This window comes from Ceratotherium simum, chromosome 30 (genome assembly GCF_057802395.1).
Source record: "Ceratotherium simum simum isolate JZ-2026a chromosome 30, ASM5780239v1, whole genome shotgun sequence".
NCBI classification, from domain to species: Eukaryota; Metazoa; Chordata; class Mammalia; order Perissodactyla; family Rhinocerotidae; genus Ceratotherium; species Ceratotherium simum.
Window position 1 is genome coordinate 37,632,231 of NC_141929.1, and position 22,855 is coordinate 37,655,085.

At 35.1% G+C, this 22,855-nt stretch overlaps 1 protein-coding gene across 5 annotated transcripts in view; it reads left to right on the forward strand.

Annotated features, from left to right (window-relative positions):
- Positions 1 to 22,855, forward strand: part of ITFG1 (integrin alpha FG-GAP repeat containing 1) — a 265,929-nt gene that overhangs the window by 86,358 nt on the left and 156,716 nt on the right. For all 5 annotated transcript variants that reach the window (XM_087420312.1, XM_087420314.1, XM_087420313.1 and 2 more), the window contains exon 9: positions 22,615 to 22,709. In XM_087420312.1, the coding sequence (XP_087276438.1) occupies positions 22,615 to 22,709 (95 nt within the window). The remainder of the gene's footprint in view (positions 1 to 22,614; positions 22,710 to 22,855) is intronic.

Sequence of the window (22,855 nt, forward strand, 5' to 3'; positions counted from 1 at the left end):
ACCACTAATCGACTTTTTTTAATTGTGGTTAAAATATATATAACATAAAATTTGCCATTTTAACCATTTTTAGATGTACAAATCAGGTGGCATAAATTACATTCACACTGTTGTGCAACTATCTCCACTATCCATTTGCAAAACTTTCATCACCCCAAACAGAAACTTTATAACTATTAAACAATTATTCCTCATTCCTTCCTTTCCCCAGCCCTTGAAAACCTCTAATTTACTTTCTCTCTCAATGAATTTGCCTATTCTAGGTACTTCATGTAAATAGAATTATGCCATGTTTGTCCTTTTGTGTCTGGTTCATTTCACTTAGCATGATGTTTTCAAGGTTCATCCAGGTTCTAGCAGGTATCAAAACTTCATTTCCTATTTGATTATCCATTTTTCTGTTGAGAAACTGTTGAGTTGTTTTCACCTGTTAGCTATTATGAATAATACTGAAACGAACATTGGCATGCAAGTATCTCTTTGAATCCCTGCTTTCAATTCTTTTAAGTGTATACCTAGAAGTAGAATTGCTGGGTCATCAGGTAATTGTATGTTTAACTTTTTGAGGAACCAAAAACTTTTCCATAGCAGATGCACCGTTTTATATTCCTGCCAACAATGCACAAATGTTCCAGTTTCTTCACATCATCGCCAACTCTTGATATTTTTCTTTTTTTGTTATTATTATTATAGCCTTCCTAGCAGATATGAAGTGGTGTGTCATTGTGGTTTTCATTTGCATTTCTCTAGTGACTAATGATGTTGAGCACCTTTTCATGTGCTAATAGGCCATTTGTGTATCTTCTTTGGAGAAATGTCTGTGCAAGTCCTTTGCTCATTTTTTAATTGGGTTATCTGTCTTTTTAGTGTTGAGTTGCTGGAGTTCATTATATATTCTGGATGTTAAACTCTTTATATGGATATTTGAACATATATATTTAAATATGCAAGTACGATTGGCAAATATTTTCTCTCATTCTCTGGGCTGTCTTTTCACTTTCTTAATAGTGTCCTTTGATGCACAGAAGATGTTAATTTGGATAAAGTTCAATTTATCTATTTTTTCTTTTCTTTCTTCTGTTTTTATTGTCATATATAAGAATCCATTACCAAATCCGAAGTCATGAAAATTTTCACTAATGTTTTCTACTAAGAGTTTAATAGTTTTAGCTCTTATATTTAGGTTGATCCATTTTTAGTTAATTTTTGTACATGACGTGAGTTAGGAATCCACATGATTGATGTTTTTGCACGTGGAGATCCAGTTGTCCGAGAACCATCTGTTGAAGAGACTGTTCTTTCCCCATCGAATGGACTTGGGACCCTTGTCAGTTGTCCTTAGATGTGTTGTTTATTTCTGTACTCTCAATTCTATTCTGTTGGTCTGTGTGTCTATCCTTATGCCAGTACCATATTGTGGTCTTTTTTGTTTTAATTGAGATATAATTGACATATAACATTGTATTAGTTTTAGGTGTACAACATAATTATTTGATATATGTATATATTGTGAAATGATTACCACAATAATTTTAGTTAAAATCCATCACCACACAGTTACAAATTTTTTTCATATGATAAGAACTTTTAAGACCTACTCTCTTAGCAGCTTTCAAATATACAATATTAACTATAGTCAAAATGCTGCTACACCACACCCTCAAATAAATATAAAACTTATTTATAACTGGAAGTTTGTACCTTTTGACCCCATTCACCCATTTTGCCAACCCCCCCACTCCCGTGCCTCTGGTAACCACACAAATAAACAAGTTCAGTTTTTTTTAGATTCCACATATAAGTGAGATTATACAGTATTTGTCTTTCTCTGTCTGACTTATTTCACTTAGCATAATGCACTCCAGGTCCATCCATGTTGTCACGAATGGCAGGATTTCCTTCTTTATTATGGCTGAAAAAGTATTCCTATATATATAAATAATATGTTATTTATATATATTCCTATATAGATAAATGTGATATATATATATCACATTTTCTTTTTCCATTCATTCATCAGTGGACATTTAGGTTGTTTCCATGCCTTGGCTGTTGTAAATAATGCTGCAGTGAAGATATCTTTTCAAGATAATGATTTTGTTCCCTTCAGATAAATAACCAGAAGTTGAATTGCTGGATCATATGACGGTCCTATATTTCATTCTTTGAGGAATCTCCGTACTGTTTTCTGTAGTGGCTGCACCAATTTACATTCCCACCAACAGTGCAAAAGGGTTCCTTTTTCTCCACATCTTTGCCAACATTTTCTTGTCTTTTTGATAATAGCCATTCTAATAGATGTGAGGTGATATCTCACTCTGGTTTTGATTTGCATTTCCCTGATGATTAGTGATGTTGAGCTCCTTTTCATGTACTCGTTGGCCATTTATATGTCATCTTTGGAAAAATGTCTGTTAAGTTCCTCTGCCTATTTTTTAATCAGATTGTTTTCTGTTGAGTTGTATGAGTTCTTTATGTATTTTAGGTATTAACCCCTTATCAGATGTATGATTTGCAAATATTTTCTCCCATTCTGTAGGTTGCCTGTTCATTTTGTTGATGGTTTCCTTTCCTGTACAGAAGCTTTTTAATTTGGTGTAGTCCCACTTGCGTATTTTTGTTTTGTTGCCTTTGCTTTTGGTGTCAAATAAAAAAATTATTATTGATTATTCATTGCTGGTGTACAGAAATACAGCCAATTTTTCTCTGTTGATCTTTTACCCTGCAACTTCACTGAATTCATTTATTACTACATCTAGTGGCTTTCCTGTGGATTCTTTGGGGTTTTCTCTGTATAGGATTATGGTATCTGCAAATAGAGATAGTTTTATTTCTTCCTTTCTAATTTGGATACCATTTATTTCTTTTTCTGTCTAATTGCTCTGGCTAGAACTTCCAGTACAATATTGAATAGCAGTGGTGAAAGTGGGCATCCTAGTCTTGTTCCTAAACCTAGGGGGAAAGTTTTCAGTCTTTCACCATTGAGAATGATATTAGCTGTGGGTTTTTCTTAAATGCCCTTTATCATGTTGAGGAAGTTCTCTTCTATTTCTAATTTTGTGAGAGATTTTATCAAGAAAAGGTGTTAGATTTTGTCAGATGCCTTTCTTCGTCACATGAGACGATCATGTGGGTCATTATCCTTCATTCTATTACTGTGATGTATTACCTTGATTGATTTTCTTATGTTGAATCACCCTTGCATTCCTGGGATGAATCCCACTTAGTCATGGTGTATAATCATTTTAGTATGCTATTGGATTCAGTTTGTTAGTATTTTGTTGAGGAACTTTGCATCAATAATCATAAAAAATATTGTTCTATAATTTTCCTTTGATGTCTATACTGATTTTGATATCAGAGTAATACTGGCCTCATGGAATGAGTTAGAAAGTGTTCTCTTTTCTTCTGTTTTTTGGAAGAGTTTGAGAATTTGGTGTTCATTCTTATTTAAATATTAGTAGAATTCACCAGAGAAGCCACCTGCTTGGACTTTTTCTTAGTTGGGAAGTTTTTGGTTAATGATTCAATCTCTACTTGTTATAAATCTGTTGAAATTTTTCTATTTCTTCTTGAGTCAGTTTAGATAATTTGTATGTTTCTAGGCATTTGTCCATTTCATCTAGGTTATCTGATTTGTTGATGTACAATTGTTCAAACTGTTCTCTTATACTGCTTTTTATTTCTCTAAAGGCAGTAGTAATGCACCCACTTTCATTTCTGATTTTAGTGTTTTGCATCTTCTTTTTTCCTTTGTCAATCTAGCTAAAGGTTTGTCAATTTTGATCTTTTCAAAAATGCAACTATTAGTCTCATTGATTCTGTTTTCTATCTTCTTTACACTATAGTCTGTTATTTTTTCTTTTTCGTGTTTTGGGTTTAGTTTGCTTTTTTTCTAATTCCTCAAGGTACATACTTGGGTTATCGATTTGAGATCTTTCTTCTTTTTTAATGTAGGCATTAAATTTACAGCTATAAATTACCTCTGAGCACTGCCTTCGCTACATCCCGTAAGTTTGGGTATGTTACGTTTTTGTTTTCATTCATCTCTTAAGTATTTTCTAATTTCGCTAGTGGTTCTTTTTTGCCCCATTGGTTGTTTAAAAGTATGTTGTTTAATTTTCACATATTTGTGAACATTTGTGTTTTCCTTTTGGTGTTGATTTCTGGCTTCATTCCACTGTGGTCCAGGAAGACACTCTGTATGATTTCAGTCTTTTCTAAATTTATTGAGACTTGTTTTGTGGCCTAACATATGATCTGCCCTGGAGCATGTTCCATGTGCACTTGCAGAGAATGTATATTCTGCTCTTGTTTAAAGTGTTTAATACATGTCTATTAACTCTAGTTGGTTTTTAGTGTTAAGTCCTCTATTTCCTTTTTAATCTTCTCTATAGATGTTCTGTCCATTACAGAAAGTGGAGTATTGAAGTCTCCAACTATTATTGTAGAACTGTCTATTTCTCCTTTCAATTCTGTCAGTGATTGCTTCATATATTTTGGGGCTCTGTTTTTTGGTGCATATATGTTTACATTTGTTATATCTTCTTGGCAAATTGACCCTTTTGTTATAATATCCTTTTGTGTCTCTTGCAACAATTTTTAACTTAAAGTCTATTTTCTCTGATATTAATGTAGCCTCCCCATCTCATTTTGGTTACTATTTACATGGAATATCTTTATCAGTCCTTTCACTTTCAACCCATTTGTATCTTTGAATGTACACTGTCTCTTACAGATAGCATATAGTTACACCATATTTTTTTTTTAAATCCATTCTGCCAATCTCTGCCTTTTGATTGGAGAGTTTAACCTATGTATACCTAAAGTGATTACTGACAAAAAGAGACTTTTTCTGCCATTTTGCTATTTGTTTTGTATATGTCATTTAGCTTTTTTTCCTTATTTCTTCTTTCTTTTGTATGTAGTTGATTTGTAGTGAACTTTTTTGATTCCATTCTCGTTTCTTTCTGTATATATTCTATAGATTTTGTGTTTTTGTTACCATCGGGATTACATTTAAGATTACATTTAAAGTTATAACATTCTTAATTGAATTAAAACCAACTTAAGGGAGCCAGCCCTGTGGCTTAGTGGTTAAGTGCGCTCGCTCCACTACTGGCAGCCCAGGTTCAGATCCCGGGCGTGCACCGACGCACCGCTTCTCTGGCCATGCTGAGGCAGCGTACCACATACAGCAACTAGAAGGATGTGCAACTATCACATGCAACTATCTACTGGGGCTTTGGGGGAAAAAAGGAGGAGGATTCGCAATAGATGTTAGCTCAGAGCCAGTCTTCCTCAGCAAAAAGAGGAGGATTGTTAGTTCAGGGCTGATCTTCCTCACAAAAAAAAAAAAAAAAACCAACTTAACATTATATCATACAAAAACTCTGCTGCTGTGCAGCTCTGTCCATCCTTTCACTTTGCTGTCCCAAATTATGTCCTTATACAATGTGTGCCCTATAAAGAAGATGTAGAATTATTTTTATGCATTTGTCTTTTAAGTTATGTAAGAAATAAAAAGTAGAGTTACCAAAAAGAGTACAATGGTACTGGCTTTTGTATTTGCCCTGGTATTTACCTTTACCAGAAATCTTTTTTCTTTATATGGCTTTGAATAACTGTCTAATGTCCCCTCATTTCTCTCACAGAGAAGATCTAATAGTAACAGACTCCCTCAACCTTTGTTTATCTGGGAATGTTTTAAGTTCTCCCTCACTTTTGAAGGACAGTTTTGCCAGATGTAGAATTCCTGGGTGACAGCATTTTTCTTTTAGTGCTTTAAATATATTATCCCACTGCCTTCTGGCCTCCTTGGTTTCTGATGTGAAATTGATTGTTAATCTTATTAAGTATTGCTTGTGTATGATGACTTGCTTTGTTCTTGCTGCTTTCGAGATTTTCTTTTTCGGGGCCAGCCCGGTGGCACAAGCGGTTAAGTGTGCGCACTCCGCTGCGGCGGCCCAGGGTTCACCGATTCGGATCCCAGGCGTGCACCACCGCACTGCTTGGCAAGCCATGCTGTGGCGGCGTCCCATATAAAGTGGAGGAAGATGGGCACAGATGTTAGCCCAGGGCCAGTCTTCCTCAGCAAAAAAAGGAGGATTGGCAGATGTTAGCACAGGGCTGATCTCCTGACCAAAAAAAAAAAAAAGATTTTCTCTTTCTCTTTGGCTTTCAGCAGTTTTATTATAATGTGTTTTGCTGTGGGTCTCTGAGAGTATCCTACTTGGAATTTGTTGAGCTTCTTGGATTTGTAGATTCAAATCTTTCCTCAAATTTGGGCCATTTTTGGCCATTGTTTCTTCAAATGTCTCTTCTGTCTCTCGCTCTTCTTCTGGCACCTCTATAATGCATATGTTGATCCACTGATGGTATCCCACACGTCCCTTAGGCTCTGTTCACTTTTCTCCGTCCTTTTTTCCTTCTGTTCTTCAGACTCAATAATGTCAATTGTCCTATCTTCAAGTTCACTGATGGTTTCTTCTGCCTACTCACATCTGCTGTTGAAACCCTCTGGTGAACTTTTCATTTCAGTTACTGTAATTTTTGGCTCCAGAATATCTGTTTTATTCCTTTTTATGATCTCTTTATTGATATTCTCATCTTGTCTATACATCATTTTCCTGACTGCCGTTATTTCTTTGTGAGATTTTTTTAGCCATTTGAGCATATTTAAGACAGTTGTTTTAAAGTCTTTGTCTACTAAGTCTGATATCTGGGCTTCCTCCAGGACAGTTTAGTCAATTAATTTTGTTCCTTTGAACAGGCTGTCCTTTTCTGTTTCTCTGTATGCCTTGTGATTTTTTGTTGTAAAAAATCAATTCAATTAGACATTTGAATACTATAATGTGGTATCTCTGGAAATCAGATTCTCACCCTTGCCTAGGGTTCTAGGCTATAGTAGTCCATTTGTTTAGGTATTTTTCCAAACTGTTTTCACAAAGATTGTATTCCTTATCATGTACACTCACTAAAGTCTGTATTCTTTTAGCTCATGTTCCACTAATGTTCGATGGAGATGTCCTTAAATACCAGGAGCTTTAAAAAGTCTAAATACCAGGAGCTTTAAAAAAGCATAGGAAAAAGTAACACCACATATCCTAGTCTGTATATTGGCTCTGCACTGAGTCGTTCCTTCAAAACTTAGCGCAGCTTCCACTGAGTCTAGGGAGTGACCTAAGGTGAAAACTTAGGGTCTTCTCAGGTCTTTTCTGAGCATATGTCTTGCCCTGGGCATGTGGCTTTCTGAATCAACCCCCTCACCCATCCCCATACACAGGTGCCTTTACATGTCCTAATTTCCCAAAGAATCTCCCTCAGCTTTTTCTCCCATGCCTTAGGCAGCCAATTATATGCCTTGACTCATAATCTTTTGCCCCAAGCATCTGTGGTCCTTGCAGTGTTTTTGAGCAATGCCCATTGCATTTCTGGCCTGAGTTTCAAGTTGGCTGGAAAAAATACAAGCACCTTGTGTCTGTCTTTCAGTTAGCCCCTAGCCTGTGTAGAACAGACATATACAATAATTTGCAAATAAGATCTGCTCTGTTCCCTCTGGATCCAGAGTCTCACACTGAGAACACAAGCCATCACTGTTTCAGCACTGCTATCGCACCTAATAGGGGTAGGGAAAGGGCAAATGGAAGTGCTACAAAGTTTTCCTGCCATTTTCAACTTGCCTTTTTTTTAGTTCAAGAACGCATTTGCTTGGTTGCTACAAACCTTTGACTGTTTTCAGAGTCCTGACAAAGTTGTTTGTGTCAGTCTCTGCTTGTTTTTTTTTTAATGTCTGTGAAGGAACCAGAGCCTGAGCTGCCTAGCCTGCCATTTTGCTGATATCATTTGACCTACTTTGTCTCTCTATTTTTGCCTCTTTTAGAAATTTTATATAAATGGAATCATATAATATTCCTGATGTCTTACAGTTAGCATTATGTTTCTGAAGTTCATTCATGTTGTAGTATAGATTAGTAGTTGGTTCCTTTTTATGGTAAGTGTTATTCCAGTCTCTGAGTACACCACGCTTTGTTACCCATTGATGAACATTTCGGAATGTTTCCAGTTTGGAGCTATTATGAATAATACTGCTACGAACATTTGCTTAAATGACTTTGTATAGACACATGGTTTCATTTTCCACGGTTATGACTAGGAGTGAAATTACTAGGTCTGCATGGTAAGCGTATGCTTAACTTTTTATGAAGTACCAAACTGTTCTCCAATGTGGCTATACCTTTTTAAACTATTACCAGCAATGTGTGAGGGTTCCAGTTTCTCCACATCCTTGTCAGCATTTGGTATGGTCATTCTTTTTTATTGTAACCACTTTTTTGAGTGTGTAGTGGTATCTTAATTTGCCTTTTATTTGCGTTTCTCTTGTGACTGATGATGATGAGCATCCTTTCATGTGTTGCCGTTTGTATATTTTCTCTAGTGAAATGTTTATTCCAGTTTTTTGTCCATTTTTTAATTGATTGTATGTCTTATTATTAAGTTGTATAATTTTGTGTGTGTTTTAATTCTACTTCTGATGTAGAGTTCTAATTCTCTGTATATTCTTGATACAGATCTTGTATCAGATATATGGTTTGCAAATCTTCTCTCTTAGTCCATGGCTTGTCTTTTCATTTTCCTAATAGAGCCTTTTGAAGAGCAAAAGTTTTAAATTTTTATGAAGTCCAATTTATCAGATTTTGCTTTTATGTATTGTGCTTTTAGTGTCATGTCTAAGAAATCTTTGCATAACCCAAGAACAGAAAGATATTCTCCTATGATTTCTTCTATAAATTTTCTAATTTTACCTCTTACGTTTAGGTCTATGATTCATTTCAAATTAATTTTAAATAAGTTCTTGAGTGTTATATGTTATCAGCAGCATGTCTTTTTTCTTAACTCAGAGCACTGTATTATTTAAAGTATTTTCTGGGGCTGGCCCGGTGGCGCAAGCAGTTGGGTGCGCGCGCTCTGCTGCGGCGGCCTGGGGTTCGCTGGTTCGGATCCCGGGCACGCACCGACGCACTGCTTGTCAAGCCATGCTGTGGCGGCGTCCCATATAAAGTGGAGGAAGGTGGGCATGGATGTTAGCCCAGGGCCAGTCTTCATCAGCAAAAAAAAGAAGAGGATTGGCAGATGTTAGCTCAGGGCCGATCTTCCGCACAAAAAAAAAAAAAGAAAGAAAAATAAATTAATAAAAAGTAAAGTATTTTCTAATCATGATATTTGTATGTAAGGTGAGTAATATCACATAAAATGGAACCTATTTGAGGGATTATACTAATATTGACTGACGATTATTTACTTTAGCTCAGGGTGAGGAAGAAGCTGCAGGAACTTCTTGGTTGTCAGAGTTGAAGTTACAGACCCAAGTGTCAGCCTCATAATCCAGCTGACAGTTCTTCACCCACATAAAGATACATAATTTGCCTAGAAACAAGGCTTCAAGAAATGAATCATAGACCAAAAAAAAAAAAAAAAAAAAAATCTCTGAAATTACTTGCTGTAGGATTTTTTTAAGGTTCATTGCACCTTGATTCAAGTGTTTATTTAATATAGAATGAAATTTATTTTCTGTAACCATAACTCATCATACAGGGAAATAACGTCATTTTTCAGGGAACAAAGAAAAAAATATACTCCTGTGTTAAGGAGATGGTCTTTTGATGGGAGTTACATTGATGGATTTCATTGTACTTAGCAAAAACAATTAATAACCAAATAAGTGGAACATGATTGAAAACTTTTTCACATACTAACACTATTATTTCACAGCACTTACTGGTAGGCCAATATAACAGTATGGCGAATGGGATGTCTTAAAATGTTTTTGTGGATATCTGAATTAATAAGACACTATTTAATCTACAATGAAGCCATGTAGATGTGGATATCACAGTTCATTGACTTTTGAAATGTCAATTCAGGCCATTTTGTTTTTCAAGCTTTGATATTGGTTAGTAAATACTCAGTCACTGATGAAGAATACATTTGTTTTCCTGTTCAAGGAACAAAGTAAAGAGAACCAATTCCTTAAAGCAACAGAGAGGCCACTCTACTTGTTTTGTGCATTAGAAAACAGAGCATATGGACTAAAGCAACTTGCCTATGGTCCTGAAGTCAGACAGTTCTTGGTATGAATCCTAGCTCCTCACTAACTAACTTTATGAACTTATGAAAGTTACTTGACCATTTTACATTATGGTTAATAAATACAGTGTTAATATACCCTGCTAAATGAAAAATTTTAGGATGAGTGTTCATGCTCATTTCTTACACTTGAACTGATCAACTCAGGATAAGATAAAAGAGTCATATTTGAGGATGTATTCTTCATTACTGGCCACTCCCTTTAAATCCAGGGAAAAACAGTCTTCTCCAGCTGTTTACTAGGTCTCGAATTCTGGTTGAACTCTTCAAAAATCCACGTCAGTTTCAATAAGGGAAGGAGACAGCCTTGGATAATAAACTTAGATAGACTTAAATTCAAATCCCAGGTTTACCTGCCACTTACTGGCTTTTTGCCTAGGTGATTAATATCACCAAGCATCAATGTCCTCATCTGTAAAATGAGAATAATATTATTTACTTCATGGTTTTTGTCAGAATTAAATGTGATAGTGTACATAAAAGAAGCTCTACTAGGACTTAACAAATGTTAAGGAATTACCTGTTCCCTTCCTCCACCCCAAGGCATACCCCTCCTGTGTATTGGAGTGGAAAAAAATTGAGAACCACAGCTTTAGGCATTATATATTTATTAAAATGGAGACAGCTGCATGTCTAGATGTTTTCTCCCCTTTTTCTTCTGTGATTTTTGTCAGTGCTTATGAACATAATTGAAATGTGTATATAAATGTGGTAGTAAATGATGTTTCAATTATTTTATGGATGAATAACCCTTTAAATCGCTCTGGTACCTTTAGATAAACTGCTGCTCTAATGCGGAAGGTAGTTGGAAAGCCTTACATCAATACTCTGATGTTGTGTGGTGACTTATGCCTAATGAATTGAATAATTACCTGGTTCTGGCCATTCCTTTGTGAGAACCATTCCTAAATAGAGCCTGCACGGTTGAAGGAGCAAGTGAATGGAGTCAAGTCTTGGTTCTTCCTCGCCACGTGATCCTGGACAAATAATTGAACCTTTCTGGGCCTTACTTTTTCCATGTGTAAAATGCTGGAGGTAAAGGACATAATTTTTATGGCCCTTTATATATCTAACATTATATAATTTGAACTCAGTGAGAAATTAATCTAGTCAAAGTTGATTGTTATATTTTGTTGACTGATTATTTAAAATAAAGGGATTAATAATTAGGAAAATATGTGAAAAAAACACCAATGTTAGGAGGGATCCTTACACTTCTTTAGGTTGAACATTTTACTTTTAATTAATGCCTGTGAAATAATTGCAGAGATCACAGCTGCCGTAGAATTCAGTGTTAACGTTGCTTATGAACTTAGCAGGTTCATAAAGTTTGATTTCTTATTTCTCCTTTGAAAAGGATGGACAATAAAGATTTTAATCTTGAAAATGAATATCTTGTGAGAGTGGTGGTATTATCACTGTTACCAGTGTTTATTTCATCCATCCCCATCCTTCTAACAAGAAGTTCACAGCCAACCAGTGAAACAGAATTCAGCCAGAGCTAGAAAAAGTCAACACTCTTTCCGACATTCCATACAGAAGACTCTTCCACTAATATTATGAGGGGGGAAATGCACTTCTTAAACACAGGGAGCTGCCACCTGAGAGCTTGATGTCCTCATAACTTGTTGGGTATTTGTAAAGTTGCACATTTGGTTGTTATTTTAATAGCTGACCTAAATAAATTATGACCCCAGTAGAAATTATAACTACTCTACAGTTGTGAAAGAAATTAAAGATGTTCATCTTCTGAGAAAAAAGTGCTAATTAGCTCATTGATTGTACAACCAAATGCCTAAAAACTTCTAAAATACTTTTTTCATGAAAATTTTAAAATTAGCATTACTAGAATATTTATTTTGCAAAAGAATATTTCAAATTAGTCTATATATTTCTGAAATTTGTCCTTTTTTTGTACTTTAAAACTAGCCCGTTTATTTAAAATATTACCAATTATAAAAGGACCTCAAAGTTGAATCTCTCAAAGATACATATTTCAATGAAAGATGAATATAGGCAGAAGTTGTAGGAAAACCCTAATTAGTGGTTGTTATCAACGTCCATTTTAATGGGAGTCATTTTCCTCTCTCTTTGGAGATAACACCCTGCACGCTCTCCAGAAGCAGCTACCTGATCATAGCCCTTCCCCGCTTTTTTGGAGTGGTGACTCTTGGCTTATGTGAAAGCAACTATCTTTGACGTTGTAGTATCAACATTTGACAACTTTGAATGTTCATCATCCTAACAATAACTACCATTTATTAAACTTGTGTATGCCAAGCACTATGCAAATGGCAGTGGCTAAGAATATAGGTTCTGGAGTCAGGCTGCCTGGGTTGAATTCTGGCTCTGCCTCTTACTAACTCAGTGATTATGGGCAAGTTACTTAACCTCTTGATACCTTTGTTTCTTCTTCTGTTAAATGGGGGTAATAATATAGGATAATAACACAATAGGAGTTATTATGAAGATTAAAGGAGATAATGTATAAAACTTATAACTGTTTTGAACATAGTAAACACAGAGTGAATGCTTACTAGTATCACCATTATCATCATCATTTAATATTTCCAAGAAAACGTTGGGGTACTGTGTGCATTTTACAAATAAAGAAACTAAGGCTAAGAAATGGTAAGTAACTTGCCCATGGTTACACTGCTAGCAAGTGATAGCTGAGATTTGAACCCACGTCCTTCTGACACCTAAGCCCATGCTGTTAAACTATACTCTGGCCCTAGTGGAAGTGGACTCCTGATAGCATATTAGAATGTCCTGTGTGGAATCTAGTCTTTCCATTTTATGGATGAGAAAACCGAATTGGCCAAACACCTTAATAGCTGAATAATTCAAAAGCAAAATCTTTCCCATTCCTAATCCATTGACCTTTCTCCTCGCCCCAAACATGTCTGCATATCCTGAGAATTCCTTGAGACAGCTTTCATCATATGCATTCTGATTCTGATCTCTGCCCAAATATAAAATACTGGATTGTTAGCATTTAATTAGAGCTCTTGAGTACAAAGATTTCATTCTTAAATAAACTGATTTTACTTGTACTGTCATTTTATGATTCCTTATTCTTATCGTAAGAGTTGTGAGGCATTTCGCTGGCCTTTTTGCTTAAACGTGGACTTTCATGTTTAGATACATTTCTGTGCTTTTGCTGTTATGGCCTGATTTGGACGCAGGGTTGTGCTGACAGAGACTAGCAGCCGCTTTTCCCTGCCCTGTTGGGTGGGCATTAATAAAGTATAAAGCAAAAACTAGGATTTTGTTTCAGCCTCTTTTATTTTTAGAATTCAGATTATGGATTTGACTTAGCTGGTAATTTGTCTTAATGGGTTACTTTATTAGTGGGATTAAAGGCTATTGAAAGAAAAAAATTTAGTCTCTTTCATTGAAATGAGCTAGTCTTAAAATGATCCCACACACACAATTTCATGTTATACTGAGTGCACTCAGAAGTAAATACACAAAGTGTAATACTCTTTAACTATCACTCAACTCTGGAAAATAAGAATGTTTAAAGTAAGCTAATCAGTTGTGCAACAAGTAGAATGGACTTAAGTCTTTTTTTGCTGTTTTACCAACTTGGTCTTAAAGAATATATGGTTTGATTTTTTAAAATACATTCAAAAATTTTAAAGCATTATTAATAGAAATATTTCTGTTAATTTTATATGATACATGAACATTAGAGAAAAATTATACTAATATGCATAGTTAAATAAACATAGTGTTTGTTTTTGGTAAGAAAAGCTAAAAGAATTATAATTTCACAGCACATTTGATAATTAATATAAAATAATAGACATAGAATTTTAGATTTAATCATAAGACTGTTAAGAATAATCTAGTCCAAGCTTCGTCTCTTCACCCTCTTCCCATCTTCAGAAAGTATGATGACAAGGCCTTTGCCGAGTAGAGTGTGTAGGAGACGTTTCCACCATCGTATGTCTACTGGTGCCTGGGCTGGACTGGGGCTCTTGACCCCTTTACCTCCCTACTCACCAAAACACTTGGCTTTTACCTTTGTTCACAAAATAGAGCAGGGAGAACTCAGAACAGGAAGTTGAATAGATCATTACTTTGCTTTGTAAAATTCTTAATTAGGAAAAAAATCATTACAACATAGTAGTCAAAGAATTGGTGTATTCAGCAAAATGGAGAAGCATCAGCTGATGAGTATCCTGGAGACAGTATTGAAGCCTGATAGATATTTAGGTATTGAAATGACACGGAAAAATATTTTATCATTTCAATAAGAACAATAAATGGAGTTGACAAGAGAAAAAGAAGTCATCATGAAAGGCCTGTTTCATGACCAGCTACTCACAAAGCCTAAACTTAGGTTAAAGCAAGTTTGGTTAACTTTTTATATCCTTGGCCCCACTTTGCACTTTCCAGCATTACCATGTCTAATAGTAACCAGCAGCATCTTAAAGAATTACAGTTTTTCTCTTCTGATCATGTTCATATTCTTTGATATACGTGTTTCTTGTCATTGAAATTCTGTTAAGGCCGTGACACTTTGGAGACTTGTCTTCAATCACATAAGTATATTAATACTATATTTATATGAGTATAACTTAAAGATCAACCAGTATGCTATTTAACATCTGAAGCAAAGTAAGTAAACTGATGTACATGTTCATAATTCATTTATGTCATTTAAAAATGAATATTTTGGGACTCGCCCCGTGGCCTGGAGGTTAAGTTCTGTGCACTCCGCCTCGGCAGCCCAGATGTGGTTCCCGGGTGCGGACCTACACCACTCGTTGGTGGCCATGCTGTGGTTTCAACCCACATACAAAATAGAGGAAGATTGGCACAGATGTTAGCTCAGGGTGAATCTTCCTCAGCAAAAAAAAAGAGAATATTTTGAAGAAATTAGGTTTATCCCTTCCACATGATAACGTGATAATATGTTATTTTTTTTCTTGTTTTTAATTGATTTAGCACGTGTTTCTCATTGTCATAATTTGATTTATGAGCATTTAAAAAAACTAAAGAAATCTAAATGTTTTCATGCATACCCTCTATTTTTATACTATTCATCATTTATTTTAAAATTCTTAATTTTGTTTTCCTAAAAAAATATAATCTATTATATTGCAGTAGTTTTTGTATCATATTTATTTTTGTGCCATTAATTCTCTTATGTTAGTGGTGTGTTCTTCTGAAAAATATAAAGTGATATACTTCATATATTATAGTGGAAGTAAAAAGGAAATGGATTTTTGGTAAATTGTTTTTGTGTTTTAGTATATATATTTCTAGCTGTTTATTAATAACGAATCACAAAAAATGTAGTTTTATATGTGAATACATTATTTGTCATATGTCTTACATATCTCTTGATAAATGTGATGGGAAAGCTGTTTCTTCTACCTATATTCTGGGTCTATTTTAGCAAGAAATGTGGTTTTAGAAATCCTATATAGAAAGCTTTGTCTTGGGTCCCACATGTTAAAAGTTAAAGAAAGCCTTGAATTCTATTTAGAACTTTCTACCATTAATTAGTCATGCAACGTGTAGTATTTACATCTTGTATATGCTATAGCCATCCATGAGTAAATTTTCTAGATGGTGGAAGGAGTGAGTCATTTTGACTTATTCACCATTTGAGCTGTCATGACGTGTTCTACTCTATAATTCAGAAATCACTGCTTTATTTTTGTTATTGAACTCACAGTTCCAGGTTACAGATCAAAACATTTAGCCTTTCTACTTACAATTTTTTTTCTCTCCATCTGTGGAGTAACATTCATCAAATCTTAAATTGTCACTTTCATTTTTCATGACCAAATGTTTCAGTGTAGCCTACTGGAAGCACTACAGTGGGTCCTGGAAGTGAGAACTTGGAAGAAAAAGCATTCTGTCTTTCTATGAAGTTATGCATTTTTTACTGTGTTGCCCACCTATTAGACACAGAATACCACTGTCCTAAGTACATACAGCATACCACAGTGATAGAAGGGATAGACAGGGATAATGTACTCCTTTATGGTTATTTACTGCTTTACAATTTTTTCCAAATTCTTTACCCCACATTTAATTTTCACAGTGACCCCTTGCAGTAGCCAAATTATGTTCCTTTTGATCATTTTACAGATAAAGGTAAATAATACAAGAGATATTGATTTTCTTTTCTGAAAACTACGGATCGATCATTCAGTAGTGGTGTGAGATAACTGGATTTCTCCATCTGGAAATAAAGTACAGTAGGATCATAACTCACATCTTCTAGTAAACTAAATTCCAGGTGAATCTAAGACTTAAAAGTAAAAACAATAATAATGTCCCAAAGTACTGTGAATTGGAAAGGCCTTTATAAGTTATAAGCAAAACCTAGAAGCTATAAAGGAAAATGTTAATAAATCACAGACAAAAGAATAATTTTCTTGATGTAGGAAGGACTCCTACAAATTGGTAAGAAAAAGACTAACAATATCATAAATAAGAAAACTAAAAATTAAAACCACAATGAAATACCATTTTCACTTATCAGAGTGGCAAAAATTAAAATATTTGATAATTCACTTATTGGTGCAACCTCTCTGGCAAAGATTCTCAAAGCATGGTCTAGTGTATAGCAACTCTTCCCTGCAACTCTTTCAGGGGGTCCACAAGGTCAAAACTATCTTCATAATAACCTTGTCCACAGTGTTGACATTTGCTCTGATGATGTAAAAGGAATGATGGGTGAAGCTGCTTGCCATTTAGCACAAATCAAAGCAGTGGCACCAACCTTTATTAGCATTCATTGTATTCTTCACCACCATACACTCACAGTGTTAAAGAAGGAGGAGGAGGAAGGAAATAAGAAAAATAGTTTCACTTAAGAATGTTTTTGATGAAACAGCAAAAAACAATAATTTCATTAGATCTCAGCCCTTGAGTACACACCTGTTTTGAGAGGTTCGGTAGATTCGATCAGAGAGGTAAAAAGAAACTTTCCAACCCAAACGAATGGACTAATGTATATTTTATTATATAGAGGAGAGTAAAGGCGATAGTCCGCAAACAGATCCAAATAGGTCAAATAATGTGGGAAATGACACAAATCGATCGGAAAGGGAAACATCAGATCGACCGAGATAGAAGCAGATTCAAATAGTCATATAATAAGAAGGAAAAACATCAGATCTATCAGAAAGGGAAACACCAGATTGACTGAAGGGAAATAACACAAATCAACTGGAAAGAGAAACACCAGGTTGACTGAAAGAGAAAACATCAAATCAGTTACTCACAACATCCATGCCCCTGTGCCGGGGAGAGTCCCTTCAATTGACATGGCTAGGCGGGAGTCGGATCGTCAGAGGTCCTAGGCAAGGCGTCCCCTCCACAGGTGAGACTCTCACTAGGCCTCAGTTTCCAGCTGTTTATATAACATCAGTAATCTCCAGAGTAAGCAGTTACCGAGTTTGCAGAGCAAGCATTTAGTGTTCCCATCCACAAATCCTTATCAGTTGTGTACGTGCACTGTGCCCCCTGGCTATCGTCCCAGCCTGGTAGTTGTGTATGTGCATAGTTATCCCCGGTTATCGTCCCACCCTGGCACAGATGGCCAGTCCCTCCCGAGCTTCCACGTCCAAAGAGTCTTGTAATGTTACAATTTTGCAACTGTCTCCATGGGAGAAGGGCCAGTTCCCACCACACGGAAAGCAGCTTTATATTTCTTTGTGTGCTGGTGGCTGTAGGTCCATGGAACGGCCAAACATGGCGGTACTCATGTCAAGACAACGCCTTTTTAAATCTGTGTCAGGAAATAAGAAGTAAACATAAAACACTCCTGCACAGAGTATGGTGGTTGTCTTGATGAAAAGCACTGGTGCAATTGAGTTGCAAGCTGAACTAACCACTTTTTTTGTTTTGAATGTAACACTCTTTTTTACTTGAAAGAACAACTGACAAACTATGGTTGTTCAGACTTGGGGATTTGGTAGACATTTTCTCTGAAATGAACAAAGTAAGCTTGTCACTTGAAGAAAACAACTGACAGAAAGGTGCCAATGATAAAATTTGATCTTTCAAGCAAAAACTGGAACTTTGGAAAACTTTTATCTACTGCCATAAGCTGACAGTTTCCCAATACCTAAAGACTTTTTTGATGAAATTGGTGGTGATATTAACAAATGTGAATTTTTGATATTGTGTAGTGAAAAGTTTCAGCGTTTGGAAGATCTACATAACTCAGTGAACCAGTGTCTTCTAAAAGTTTGATGTGTGATTTTACAAAGTCATATATTGGTAAAACATCCATTCGAAGTGCAGGACAGACAGTATACTGGATTTTAACTAACAGAGTAGGAAAAGTTCATTGATATGGCTTTAGATTCTTCATTGCACCCGACCTTTAAGGACTTATCACTTGTTGAGTTTTGGTGGTAATATGGAAGAATATCCAGAGTTATCTGAAAAGACTATTAAAATACTTCTTCCAACTAATATTTTCATATTTGTCAACCAAATCAACAGATTGAATACAAAAGCAGTATGAAAATCCAGCTTTTTTTCTGTTAAGCCAGATAATACCACATTTCTTGCAAAATATTTTTGTTAAGAGTATAAAGGATTCTTGAGTCTAAAAAGTTTGAGAACTACTCCTCTATGGAGATTAAAATAAAAATTTTAAGTTTGTATAACTATTGAAACAATTTCCATTTTAGGAGTTTATACTACAGATATAATCTCACAAAAATGAGATAATACATGTACAAAGTTATTCATTGTTGGATTGTTTGGATTACCACAAGATTGGAAACAACCCAGTGTTTGCCCATCAATTGAGAATTGGTTGTATTGAGATATAACCATACAATGTAATGCTATATTATCTATTAGGCAGGTATAAATTTATCAATGTGGAACAATCTCAAAGATATGTTAAATCATAAATTCAAAGTGCCAAAAAATGTGTAGAGTACACTATAATTTGTGCACAATTATATGTTGTATATGTATATGCATGGACTATGTATTGAAGGATACCCAAGAAACTGCTACAGTGGTTGCCACTGTAGAGGGGAGCTGTGGGTAAGAGTGGGAGAAAGACATTTCTAAAAGTCTGAATACATCATGAGCAGTTCTAAAAAATACAAAAATAGCTGTATCTGTTCCAAAAAAATTCCTAATATTTTAAAAATTATTTTTTGGTTTCTTTCCTAAATTTACATGGCTCATTACTTATTAGGAGCTAAGCCGGGTTAAAAATCCAAAACTAACTGATCCGGGTTCTGCTTCTTTCCTTACGTTAAAATCTGCACACACTCTCATGTTGTGGCAAGACATTCACAAAAAGCAGTTGTTTTATGTGGTGGTAATTGTTTTGTTGCCGTAATGAGTTGACCTGCAAAAGAGACACAAGAATTTGCAGAAGATGACCTGGAGTCAGTCCCAAGAGGCTGGAGCAAAGTTCCTGAGGAAGGGATACATTGGGTTTTAAAGGGATAGTGGAATTTTATTAGCAAGAAAAGTATATTCTAAACAGGGAATGATGAAGACTGAAGTTGGGATACATATAACACTCCCTGGCATTAGTGGGAGACGAGTGTTAAGTACCGTAAAGTAGTGGTTCCCACACCTTATCATGCATCTGAATCAACCAGAGGCTTTATGAAAATATAAGTTGCTGAGCCCCACCCTCAGAGGTTCTGATTCATTAGATCTGGACAGGGGCCTCAGAATTCACATTTCTAACAAGTTCCCAGGTGATGCTGAGGCTGTGGGACTGGGGACCACACTTTGAGAATCAATATATAAGAGAAGTTGTGGTTTACCAAGGGATTTTAGCCTTCAAGAAAACTTGAGATTTGTAATATACTCAAGTCCTGAGGAGAGGCAGTCCAAAGCTATTAGTTCCTGGGACTTCTTTAAGGAATGTGGGCCAAGTTCACAAACTGGTACCTCCATCAGCGTGACTTTTGTCATAGTCTACTCACAAGGTCACATTATTTCCCAGAGAATTTGCTTAAACAAATCCTGGTTCCTGCCTAGTGCCTCTGGTTCATGGGAAACTTGTTTTTCTGAAACTACTTTCTTCCGTAGGCAAAATAACTTATTAAAAAGTATAAGATTCTTGTAGTCTGAGGTAAACAAAATATGCAGATTATGAAAAACAAAGACAGACTATGGGAATATTCTAGATTAAAGGAAGCTAAAGATTAATAACAACTAAATGCAGTTTCTACCCCTAGACTGGATCCAGTGTTAGAGGGGCAGAAATGCTATAAAGACATTATTAGGTCAGTGGACAAAATTGGTATATAAATAGTACATTAGATAAAAGTATTGTATCTGTGTGAATTAATGAATTGATAACTGTACTGTGGTTATGTAAGAGAATATCCCTACTCCTAGGAAATACACACTCAAGTATTTAGGGGTAAAGGGCCATAATATATGTAATTATATGCATGGTTCAGAAAAAAATTGATTTTATAGAGCACATAAGTGATAAAACCAATGGGGTAAAATGTTAACGATGGGCAAATCTAGTTAAAGGGTTTACAGGTGTTCCTTGTACTATTTTTGTTATTGCAATTTTAAGTTTAAATTACTTCCAAATGAAAAGGTTTTTTTAAAAACATGCAGGAAAGTGAACAGGTAAGATTTAAAAGTTTGTTTTCTTTAAGAGAGAGAAAATTTCCTTTGGGCGTGAAGTTGGGCTCTTTGAAAGCTTTTCGGTCACTTCCTCTAAACACCAAAAAATAGCCCTTAGAGTCAGCACAAGGAGCACATTCTCTGATTGAGTTTCAGATTTCTATGACCGTATCTATAAAATATGAATGATAATTTATACTAAAAGGCATGGTTATGATTTTATCATGTGAGTTAGTTCTATTTTTATTACATGGTTATTTGCCAGCATTAAATATCAGTTAGGTCATGATCGAAATACTTGTGGGAAATAGGAAGCTATTTGGAAGAAAGAGCAACTAGGGGAAAAGAAAAGAGTAAATCAGAATCTAATCTGAGTGTTTTGCCATTGGGGTAAAAATAAAGGGCAGAGACTTAGTAACGTTCTTCTAATTGGTCACCCGTTAATTTGTAATAAATGGTTTGACTTTTAATGAAGTCTGTGATATTACTAGAGCCAGCTTATAAATCACATTTTGTATTTAATTCTTTCTTACTTGGCTAACTCTTTTTTATTTACCTTTTTAACCATGATATATGTTGATGCCCTTGGAAAGCCTTCTTCTTTCCAAGTATTCCTGCCTAGAGTTGCATCTCTCTCTCTCTGCTTCTTTCCCAGTAGTCTGTTTATGTACTGTCAAATCACAGATGTCCTCTATACTTTCAATTATTAGTTCAACTAGTTCATTTAATGTTATACTCCTCTAAGTAAGGGTTTATTATCACAAATGATATTAATAATGAAGGTCATAAGTAATTAAACCATGAGATTAAATGAAAGAAATTCATTTTTCACTATGCTGTGCCTTTTACTTTACCTTGCTAAGATCAACTTCCATTGGCTAAATTTTCATCCCACTCAGCCTAAAATTTTTTTTTCTTTTTGAATACATTATTGGAGACCTAATAGGCTTGTTTTAGGTATATAGCTTTCTTAATATGTAAGCCTACACAAGAATATTTCTTTATTGTTAATGCTATATCTCTTTCCAAGTGAGAGCATGACTTCGGGCACACATTAAATAATACATTAAACCATAGCAAATAAATCAGTGATTAAAACAACGCAAAATCAGGTCCCAGATTTAAAATGTGACTACTCCATTGTGAATGTCCCTAGAGAGATTTAGCTCTAGGACATCAAAATCTATAAACCCCATCAGGTAGGGGCAGTAGATAGGAGGGAGCCTTAGGGGAACTGACTCCAGCTTCCTCAGTAACCTCACCTCTAGAGGTCTTTGTAGAACATTGTGCAGCTTTTTAAAAGCCAGTCGGTTGGAAAAGACATTTGTCTTTCCTTCATTTGCTTTTTTATTGATAAAAATTTATTAGTGCTTTTTAGAAGCCAGAATGCTGAGTTTTTTTTGTAACTCTTGAAGTTCATGCTTTATAAAAGACACTTAAAAGTATGTGTAAAGGTAAATTATGTGTAAAGACACATTTAAAATAAGCCATATAATAATGGATTACTATTGACCTTATTTTTTTTTCTGTGGCAGCAATGATAATTATGTAAATAAGTCCAATACACATTTTTAAAAACTGATGATTTTAACATTAAAGCCTGAAATGGGTTCTTTTTCCAACATTGGATAAATATTTAACGACAGAAAAGTGAGCAATTTAAAATAAGACACAGTCCGGGTAATAGATAGCAAGGGTCAGAGTAATTTTTTTAATTGAGTTACATTCTTTACAAAGCCATATGTCACATTCTTCAGTTTCCCCAGATTGATGCAGACTTTGGACACAGGGATTTAATCTGCCATGCAAGAGCACTTTATTTTGTGGCTGTCAATGGACTCTTGAAGTTTCTTTTGGCAGATGGAGATGGACACATGGATCACTTACTGCCAGGCTGCGAAGATAAAAACTGCCAGAAAAGCGTCATTTACTTAGTGAGATCTGGAACAAAGCAGGTATATCAGCTTGTTTTTTATTGTAAAACAAGTTAAGTTGTTGAAAAAAAATCTTCAGAGGTTAGAAAAGGTATCTGAAGAATCAAAACAGAGAGAAACCAAAAATAATTTACTGACTCCTTCATTTTAACTTAATGAAATCCATT